Genomic DNA, 9870 nt, shown 5'->3' on the forward strand with positions numbered 1-9870 from the left:
CTATTCTTCCTCTTGTTCGTTGGCCGCAAACAGGTCCCGGAACAATTGCATGAATGGCTCCCACGTTCTGTGGAAGCCGTCGTCTGACCCTCGGATGGCGAATTTGATTTTCTCCATTTGGAGAGATTCCGAGAGGTCGGACAGCCAGTCTGCAGCTCTGGAACGGCACCACCTGGAAGTTCACCTCCAAGTCACTCACCATCTCCACCTGGAATTATATCGACATTCCTTCACGGCAGCTGGATTAAAATCTTGGAATTCCTTTCCTAACATGGTTGGACTGCAGCGGCTCAGGAAGGCGGCTGACCGCCAGCCAAACAGGATTCTACGGTGGGCGATCAGGGAGGCAAAGGCAAGAGCGTCCGCCCTCCTCCCCAGGAATAGATCTGGCTGGTCTGAAACCCCGAAGACCGCCACTATCAGGCATGGCTCCACCCCCACCACTTTGGACATAGCGTCGAATTTTAACCTTTCATGACAATGAATCTAAATTGAATTAACCTGAAAATAGTTGGGTTACATTAAAACGATTGGTTTCAAAACTACCAACACAGAGGAGTGAAGTGATTAGAGTTCTGTGACCAGGCTGCCTGTTCAAATGGCAATGGGGAGCCATGTAGAGTTGGCAAGAGACTCCGTGAAAGATCAATTTAGGATTGAACTGAAAGTTCATAATTTTGTGAATGAGTTCTTGTTGAGACTTTTAAAAACATCATTGATGGGATGTGGGTGTCGCTGGCTCGGTCAGCATTTATTGTCCATCCCTAATTGCCCTTGAAAAGATGGTGGTGAGCTGCCTTCCTGAGCCGCTGCAGTCCAACCATGTTAGGAAAGGAATTCCAAGATTTTAATCCAGCTGCCGTGAAGGAATGTCGATATAATTCCAGGTGGAGATGGTGAGTGACTTGGAGGTGAACTTCCAGGTGGTGCCGTTCTTGAATCAAAGGGAAACATCACAGCCGGTGCTTTCAAAAAGGGACATCACAGCCCCAAAGATCAGTGACATGTCTGAAGGTATTTAAATACCAGCCATTTATAGGATTTGTTAACATCAACAGGAGCAAACCAAATATTATCAGACTAACAATCCTAAACGTGATTAACAGCAGTGAAACTATTGAATCCAAACCCTGCAGTTACTTATGAATTCGCTGGTGTGTCAGCAGGTTAGATGGCTGAGTGAATCCCTTCCCACACACGGAGCAGGAGAACGGCCTTTCCCCAGTGTGAGTACGTTGGTGTATCACTAGGTTAAAGGACTTGGTGAATCCCTTCCCACACACTGAGCAGGTGAATGGCCTCTCCCCTGTGTGAGTTCGCTGGTGTATCAGCAGGTCCGATGGGTGAGTGTATTCCTTACCACACACAGAGCAGATGAATGGTTTCTTCCCAGAGTGAACCCGTTGATGTGCAATGAGATTGGGTGAAGACCTGAACCTCTTTCCACAAGTATTGCAGCTGAACAGCCTCTCCTCGCTGTGCGTTTGCTGGTGTTCCAGCAGATGGGAGGACCGAGTGAATCCCTTTCCACATACAGAGCAGCTGAATGGTCTCTCCCCAGTGTGAACTCGCTGGTGTGCAGTGAGGTTGGACGAAGACCTGAACCTCTTTTCACAGGCGGTGCAGCTGAACGGTTTCTCTTCTGTGTGGGTTTGTTGGTGTGACTGGAAGCAGGATAACTGAGTAAATCCCCTTCCACACACAGAGCAAGTAAATGGTTTCTCTCTAGTGTGAATGCGTCGATGGTTTTCCAGCAAGGATGGATAATTGAATCCTTTACCACAATCCTCACATTTCCATGGTTTCTCCATGGTGCCGGTGTCCTTGTGTCTCTCCAGGTTGAATTATAAGTTGAAGCCTCGTCCACAGACAGAGCACATGTACAGCTTCTCCTCACTGTGGATGGTGTGATGCTTTTTCACGCTGTATGTTTGGTCAAAGTTCTTTCTGCAGTCAGTTCACTGGAACATTCTCACTCAGGTGTGTGTGTGTGTGTCTCGATGCTTTTCCAGTCACTAATGTTTGAAATCTTTTCCCACAGACTAGACAAACATTTTACCTTTCACTGATGATGTTCAGGTTGTAATGAATTGAGTGACTCTTTGAGAGGCCGATGAGATGTTTAGTTTGAGTTTCCTGTTGGCCAATCCTCCACTTCCAATATTCTGTAAAAGGAGTTTACAAAAGTCATCACTGTCAGCCCAGGATAGAAATTCTGAACAGACAATTCTAGTTTCTCTGGAACATTTTTCCCTCTCTTGTTCGCCCAAAGCTGTAAATCCCCGTCCCACACACTCTCCCTCCTCCCTGGGCTGAAATCCAAACCCATCTCACCATCTGCACCATTTCTTTCCTCCACTCCCAGTTTTCTCCCTCCCTCTCCTCTGCCTGGGTTCAGTTCTCCAGCTCCTGTCTGCAGACTGACAATAAAATCAATGGGTCTTATTGGGGGTTTGGGGCCTCCAGCGGGTGTTTGTGAATCCTTAATGTCCACCTGCCAGGGTTTCCTTCCTTGCCAGAGATCAGAGTCCTCATTGATTTTAGCCCCGCAGCTGCAAACCAGGGAGCTGACAATGATGGTGATGGGTTTGCGGACCCACAAAGTGTTTCCAGATCCTCCCACCCACCGTCTGACGCTGACTCCGCTTCTCCGGGACAAACAAGCGCTGAAATCCATGTCCAGCAGCCACACTGCGCATGATCCGCATCACAATGCCCGGGGTGATTGACGGCAGCTGCGGACCAATAGGAAGAGGGGACAGCGTTGGAGGTCCTAGCACGAGTGGCTGATCCTCCGACCAATCATCGTGAATGAGGGGCAGGGCTGATCCAGGATCTCCCTCATTGGCTGAGACTCTGCACCTTTGAGTTCTTTCCATTGATCACGTGGGAGCGGGTTCCAAAACCTCATTTCCTGTCTGAGTGGTGTTGACCAATGGGAAGATTTGGAGGACCATATGGACTCTGGTCCTCCAACCAATCAGACTGCAGGCTTTGTGGGAATGAAGTTTGAGCTTCACACAGATTAAAACGTCTTCCTGTGTCAAACCTCTTGAGTTAAACACTTTCTTTCTACTTCTTTTCACTCCAATGGACTTTTTAAGATTCCGTTGATCCTTCTACAAAACTGTTACAACTAGCAAAACAAACATTAACTCTGTTTCGCTCACCACAGATGTGGCACGGCGGTTAGCACTACTGCATCATAGCACCAGTGACCTATAAGATCATAAGACATAGGAGCAGAATTAGGCCTCTCGGCCCATCAAATCTGCTCCTCCATTCAATCATGGCTGATGTTTTCTTATCCCCATTCTCCTGCCTTCTCCCCATAACCCCTGATCTGGGTTCAATTCCGGCCTTAGGTGACTGTGTGGGGTTTGCACAGTCTGTGTGTTCCCTCCGGGTGCTCCAGTTTTCTCCACCGTCCAAAGATATGCAGATTAGGTGGATTGGCTGTGCTAAATTGCCCCCTGGTGTCTAAAAAAAGGTTGCTGGGTTACGGGGATAGGGTGGAGGCATGGACTGAAGTAGGGTGCACCTTCCGATGGCCGGTGCAGACTCGATGGCCCAAATGGCCTCCTTCTGCACTGTAAATTCTATGATTCTGTCGGATTTTCTCTCTCACAATCTGAACCGATGGGTTTGTCTGGTGGTATTTCCCTGGTACTGTCCATGTGTTTGGGTAGTTTAGGGAGCAGTTGAACTTCCTTGGTTCTCGCTGTTGTTTTTGGTTAATATGTCTGGAGTCTTTGAGTTCTTCCAGTCTGTCTCCAATTCTCTTTCCTGTCTCGGGTATATGGGTGTCGGTAGCTTGGTGTTGTGATTTGTGTTGTTCTGTTGTCTGTCTGTCTCCAGCAGGTATTGTTGTCTCTCGATAATGACTGTGCTACTACCCTAGTCTTCTGGTCTTATGAACATATTTCATTACTGTGACAGGGCAGAGACCTGTTTGAAGATTCAAACATGGGAGTTCTGGGAAGGATGGGCATGGATTTGGGAGGTGACATCATGTTCAAAGAGTTTGGACTGGAGTGGGAGGTTGAAGATGGGGCAGTAATTTGTAAGGATGGCAGGGTCAAGGGTTTGTTTTATTGAGGCGGGGGTGATGATGGCAGATTTGAAGGAGAGGGACAGTACCTGAAGAAAGAGAAATTTTGACAATATCCGTGGACACAGGGTAGTTGGCTGATCAGTAGCTCAGTGGGAATAGGGTCGATGGAGCAGGAGCTGGGTCTCATGGACAAGATGAGCTCTGAGAGGGCATATGGGAAGATGGGAAAGAAACTGGTAAAGATGTGGGTTCAGGGCTTGGGAAAGGATGAAATTTAGAGACAGTTTGGTCCGGTGGGCTCGTGGAAGGGAGGGAAGCAGCTGATAGGATTTACTCAATCTCAGTCACAAAGTAACTCCACAAACTCCTCACACTTCTTGTTGGAGGTGAGGATGGAAGAGACAGGGGAGAGCGAGAGAACTTCAAAAGGAACTAACTTGTGTCAGAGATATTAAAAAGTTTCAACACACTACATATTTAACACAAATCTAATTTATTTGACTTTTACACAAAATATTAGCTCCTGTAAATGGGCTGGAGTTTGGATTGGATTGGATTTGTTTATTGTCACGTGTACCGAGGTACAGTGAAAAGTATTTTTCTGCAAGCAACTCAACAGATTATTCAGTACATGGAAGAAAAGGGAATTAAACAAAATTCAAGAAAATACATGTTTGTTATAAGCAGAAAGAGACCCAAATGAACATGGTTCAGTCCTGAATGTGAGTTAACAGCAAAATCCATTCACTGTGGTTACTTGTGGCCTCGTTGGTGTCTCAGTAGGTGATATGAAGTGGTGAATCCCTTCCCACACACCGAGCAGGTGAACGGTCTTTCCCCAGTGTGAATTCGCTGATGGTTCTGAAGGGCAGATAACTGAGTGAATCTCTTCCTACAATTGAAACAGGTGAATGGCCTCTCCCCAGTGTGAATTCGCTGATGAACAGTGAGCTGAGAGGAGTGTCTGAACCCAGTCCCGCAGTTAGAGCACCTAAACGGTCTCTCGTCAGTGTGAACACGTTGATGGCTCATTAGTTCTCCAGAACTTTTATAGCACTTCCTGCAGTCTGGACATTGAAACGGTCTCTCATCAGTGTGAACTTGTTGGTGTCTCAGCAGGTTGGCTGAAATAGTAAATCCCTTCCCACACACCGAGCAGGTGAATGGTCTCTCCCTGGAGTGAACTCGCTGATGTGTGGACAAAGCGGATGACTGAGTGAATCCCTTCCCACACGTGGAGCAGGTGAATGGTCTCACTCCCATGTGAAGTCGCTGGTGTCTCAGCAGGTTCGATGAATGAGCAAATCCCTTCTCACACTTGGAGCAGGTGAATGGTCTCTCCCCAGTGTGACTGCGTCGATGTGTTTCCAGCTTGGATGGGGAAGTGAATCCTTTCGCACAGTCCGCACATTTCCAAGGTTTCTCCTCCGTGTGACTGCTTTTGTGGCTTGTGAGGTCTGATGATTGACTGAATCCTCGTCCACACACATATGTGTACGGTTTCTCCCCACTGTGAACAATGCTTTTGCCTTCCATTTTCAAAGTACGCTGATATTCAGGATACAATAAATTGAGGACTCTGTCGGATCCTGATGTGATGCTTGTTTTGAGTTTCCAGACTTTGAAGCCTCCCCTTCGAACACCCTGTGGAACTGATTGAAAACAGAAAATAGGGAGTGAGAGAGAACCCACAAAAACACAAAGGCAGGTTGTGAAATTGAGCTGAATGAATCTGGTCATTTGTGGGGCCGGCTCTGGTAAAAAGTGACCATGAAAACTGCTGGATTGTCATAAAAACCCACCTGGCCTCTTTGGGAGGAGAGAGAAAGAGGTGAAGAGGGATTTTGTATATCTCCAAGACATATTAAGAGAGTAGTTGGCAAAGGAACTTCGATGTTGAGCTTCATCAACAGTAATACTGACACAGAAACTATGCTTCTGGTGGCACTGTGGTTAGCACTGCTACCTCACAGTGCCAGGGACCCGAGTTCAATTCTGGCCTTGGTGACTGTCTGTGTGGAGTTTGCACTTTCTCCCCGTGTCTACGTGGGTTTCTACCAACAGGTTTCCTCCAACAGTCCAAAGAAGGGAAAGTTAGGTGGATTGGCCTTGATAAATTGCCCCTTAGTGTCCAGGGATATGCAGGTTAGGTGGGGCTATGGGGTTACAGGGGCAGGGTAGAGGTGTGGGCCTAGACAGGTGCCCTTTCAGAGAATCAGTGCAGACTTGATGGGCCAAATGGCCTCCTTCTGCACTGTAGGAATTCTATGGTTCTAATTCTATTCTATGAATCTTTATAAAGCTCCGGTCACCACTCTTCAGGAAGGATGGGAAGGTTCTCGGAGAAGGTGCAGAGGAGATTTGCCAGAATGGTTCTAGCAAAGGAGGTTGAGGGGAGATTTGGTTCAGGTACACAAGATTATGCCAGGTTTCAATCAGGTGGACAAAGAAAATTTGTTTCCATTCACGGATTGTACAAGTCAGGGAAATTCAGGATGGGCAATAAATGTTGGCCCAGCCAGTGACTCCCACAAATGAATAAAATCAAATCCTGGAGACTCCAGTCAATCCTGGAGAGCTGGTATCCAGTCCAGGCTCGCAGCACATGCGCCCTGCAGCACATTGTCCTCTGTAAAGATGGCGGCCGGTAACCCGGGCCTGTCACCGCTCAGCTCTCACTCTGTTCGGTGCTGTTTAAGACGGGACCGTTAACATTTTACTCAGGAGTTGAAGCCTCCACGGGGTATTTATGAAGCCTCTCGGCTCACTCCGCAGCTACTATTGCTCCCCGGCCACCCATCGGCTCCAATCCTGAAAGTCGCTCGATTGTTTCTTTCCCGCTCCTTGCGACAGCCTGAACTGCGCATGCGCTGGTCGCAGCCCGAACGGCACGTGCTCCAGTCACAGACCAAACAGCGCATGTGCGAAGAAGTTCTGTGATGAGGATAGAGCACATTCCCAGCTGCAACGCACAAATGGGTAATAATTCCACCATTGCTGATCGAAAGTATGCTTTACCAACCGATTACGATTGGTACCATTGTGCCAAGGGAACAAATGTATTAAATAAATTAATACAGCAACTAAATAGTACAGGCCCTCCACCACAGTTCTGTCTTGGCTGTGATTGACAACAGGCCAAACAAGGACAGCACAGTAGCATAGTGGTTAGCACAATTGCTTCACAGTTCCAGGGTCCCAGGTTCGATACCCAGCTTGGGTCACTGTCTGTGCGGAGTCTTCACGTTCTCCCTGTGCGTGGGTTTCCTCGGGGTGCTCCGGTTTCCTCCCACAGTCCAAAGACTTGCAGGTTAGGTGAATTGGCCGTGATAAATTGCCCTTCGTGTCCAAAACACCCTTACTGTTGGATGGGGTTACTGGGTTATGGGGACAGGGTGGAGGTGTGGGCTTGGTTTGGCTGCTCTTTCCAAGAGCCGGTGCAGACTCGATGGGCCAAATGGCCGCCTTCTCCTCTGTAAAATCTATGATTCCATGACAGTGAGATGTTAACGTGTTGGGGTCTGAGCAAGTTCAGGTGAACAGTGATTTTTGTCTTCTTGGACAGAACAGTTAAACTACCCCTCGCCAATAACAATGTGTTGAAATTGGATCAAATGGTTTGGGCTTTTAAAGTGTTAACCAGTGGGAAAACTGTGCCAGTGATCTCCCACTGAACTGCTCCTGAACAATTCACATCTCTTTAACCTGTGATTAACCCTCTCTCCAGGAGCAGTGATTGGACATTCAAATTATCACCTTTCATCATTGGCTGTCATCCTGTAACCGAACTCTTCACTCACCTGATGAAGGAGCTACGCTCTGAAAACTCGTGATACCAAATAAACCTGTTGTTAGGACATAGACATAGAACAGTACAGCACAGAACAGAACAGGCCGTTCGGCCCTCAATGTTGTGCCGAGCAATGATCACCCTACTCAAACCCACGTATCCACCCCATACCTGTAACCCAACCCCCCTTAACCTTACTTTTTAGGACACTACGGGCAATTTAGCATGGCCAATCCACCTAACCCGCACATCTTTGGACTGTGGGAGGAAACCGGAGCACCCGGAGGAAACCCACGCACACATGGGGAGGATGTGCAGACTCCACACAGACAGTGACCCAGCCGGGAATCGAACCTGGGACCCTGGAGCTGTGAAGCATTTATGCTAACCACCATGCTACCGTGCTGCCCGTGTTGTCAGACTTCACCCTGAGCCCAGCCCAGTCCAAGGCGGCATCTCCACATTCTAAACAATGGGGAACAAGCTCCTCCCACTCACTGAAACATCGCCCCGACAAAGATGAGAAACGCGCATGCGCCCTGATGCACATCCAATAAAGATGGCGGCCGTTAACCTGAGCTGAATATGAGGAGCTGCAGCTACGCTCGATACAAACTGAGTCCCGTAAAACTTTCCGAGGTTTGCGATTGCAACAGCTTTACACAACGTTTCCTCCCACTCCCGCGATCTCTCGCTCTCTCCATATTGCTACTTGGCTCTTACCAATTTCACATCTGAAGACAACCCTTCTCGATCGCCATTATCCACACTGCGCATGCTTCAATAACCGCGGGGCCCCGCCCTCATTCACTCCGATTGGTTGGAGGACAAGCCGCTCTCTGTGGGTCCTCCAATCATGCCCCTCCTCTTCCTATTGGTTCTAAGCTGCCGTCAATCAGCCCGGCATTGTGACGGTTGCAGACGGTAAGCGCGGCCACAGGCTCAGGCTGACTCGCTGATTGGTCAATAATAACATTGTTTCACATTCGGGATTTGTAAACCCCGCCCCCCGACACTGACCTCTCACCTGACACCACACAATGCCCCGGCAATGATTGACGGCAGCTCCGCAACAATAGGAGGAAAAGGGGATTGGTTGGAGGGCCGAACGAGAGTGGCTGGTTCTCCAACCAATCAGTGAATGAGGGGCGGGGCTCTTGGGGTGCCGGATCTTCACACAAGAAGCAACCGCGCAGGCGCACGTTCAACTCAAACAAAGGAAGGTTCCTCTCCTCAATTTCTAACCTGGATGCATATTGATGATTTTTGTAAACAGAGATTACAGCTATCGGGCAAAAAATTAAATAGATTGGGCCTTATTTTCTTGAGAAATCAAGTCACTCAGCCATTACCTGATACAAAGCTTTAAAATAGTTGGGCAGGGGAGGTGGGGTTTATACTGCCACTTGTAAAGGTGTCGAAAACTAGGAGCCAGGAATAACCATGGGCGGCATGGTAGCACAGTGGTGACCACTGATTAACGGTGCGGGATTTGCCGCTTTCACGCTTGACACAGGACAATGACAATCGCTGTTGCTTCACAGCGCCAGGGACTCAGGTTCAATTCCTGTTTGGGTCACTGTGTGCAAAGTCAGCACGTTCTCCCCATGTGGGTGTGGGTTTCCTCCGAGTGCTCTGGTTTCCTCCCACAAGTCCAGAAAGATGTCCTTGTTTGCTGAATTGGACATTCTGAATTCTCCCTCTGTGTTCCCAAACAGTTGGCGGCGTGTAGCAACTTGGTCATAGAATTTACAGTGCAGAAGGAGACCATTCGGCCCATCAAGTCTGCACCGGCTCTGAAAGAGCACCCTACCCAAGGTCAACACCTCCACCCTATCTCCATAACCCAGTAACCCCACCCAACACTACGGGCAATTTTGGACACCAAGGGCAATTTATCATGGCCAATCCACCTAACCTGCACATCTTTGAACTGCGGGAGGAAACCAGAGCACCCGGAGGAAACTCATGCACACACGGGGAGGATGTGCAGACTCCGCACAGACAGTGACCCAAGCCGGAATTG

At 48.6% G+C, this 9870-nt stretch overlaps 2 protein-coding genes across 3 annotated transcripts; both read right to left on the reverse strand.

The window, feature by feature from the left end:
• Nucleotides 1–358: 358 nt before the first annotated feature.
• LOC119961299 (zinc finger protein 182-like) lies at nt 359–8604 on the reverse strand. Of its 2 annotated transcripts, none has more exons than XR_005459638.1 (2): nt 2628–3071; nt 359–2165 (listed from the first exon to the last, which is right to left on the reverse strand). XR_005459638.1 is itself a non-coding variant. In XM_038788712.1 (2 exons), exon 2 carries the CDS (start codon nt 1809–1811, stop codon nt 1137–1139), a length of 675 nt encoding a protein of 224 aa, XP_038644640.1. In that variant the 5' UTR covers nt 1812–2165; nt 8568–8604; the 3' UTR covers nt 359–1136. The 2 variants fall into 2 exon arrangements, 1 of the variants encoding a protein (XP_038644640.1); XM_038788712.1 differs by lacking the exon at nt 2628–3071 and adding an exon at nt 8568–8604.
• Nucleotides 3100–6046, reverse strand: LOC119961295 (zinc finger protein 239-like). Its single transcript, XM_038788709.1, has 3 exons — nt 5857–6046; nt 5328–5706; nt 3100–3136 (listed from the first exon to the last, which is right to left on the reverse strand). The coding sequence occupies exons 1-3, from the start codon at nt 5915–5917 to the stop codon at nt 3100–3102; spliced, it is 477 nt and encodes a 158-aa protein (XP_038644637.1). The 5' UTR covers nt 5918–6046.
• Nucleotides 8605–9870: the final 1266 nt, after the last annotated feature.

Source organism: Scyliorhinus canicula, unplaced genomic scaffold (genome assembly GCF_902713615.1).
Source record: "Scyliorhinus canicula unplaced genomic scaffold, sScyCan1.1, whole genome shotgun sequence".
NCBI lineage: Eukaryota > Metazoa > Chordata > Chondrichthyes > Carcharhiniformes > Scyliorhinidae > Scyliorhinus > Scyliorhinus canicula.

Coding starts and splice junctions, on each gene's coding strand:
- LOC119961299 (XM_038788712.1), bottom strand. CDS start 1,811: ATGGAGAAACCATGGAAATGTGAGGATTGTGGTAAAGGATTCAATTAT.
- LOC119961295 (XM_038788709.1), bottom strand. CDS start 5,917: ATGTCTTGGAGATATACAAAATCCCTCTTCACCTCTTTCTCTCTCCTC. Junction 5,707..5,856: donor TCTCCTCCCAAAGAGGCCAG/GTGGGTTTTTAT, acceptor GTTTTCAATCAG/TTCCACAGGGTGTTCGAAGG. Junction 3,137..5,327: donor TCGAACCTGCTGAGACACCA/GCGACTTCACAT, acceptor TTGTTTTGCTAG/TTGTAACAGTTTTGTAGAAG.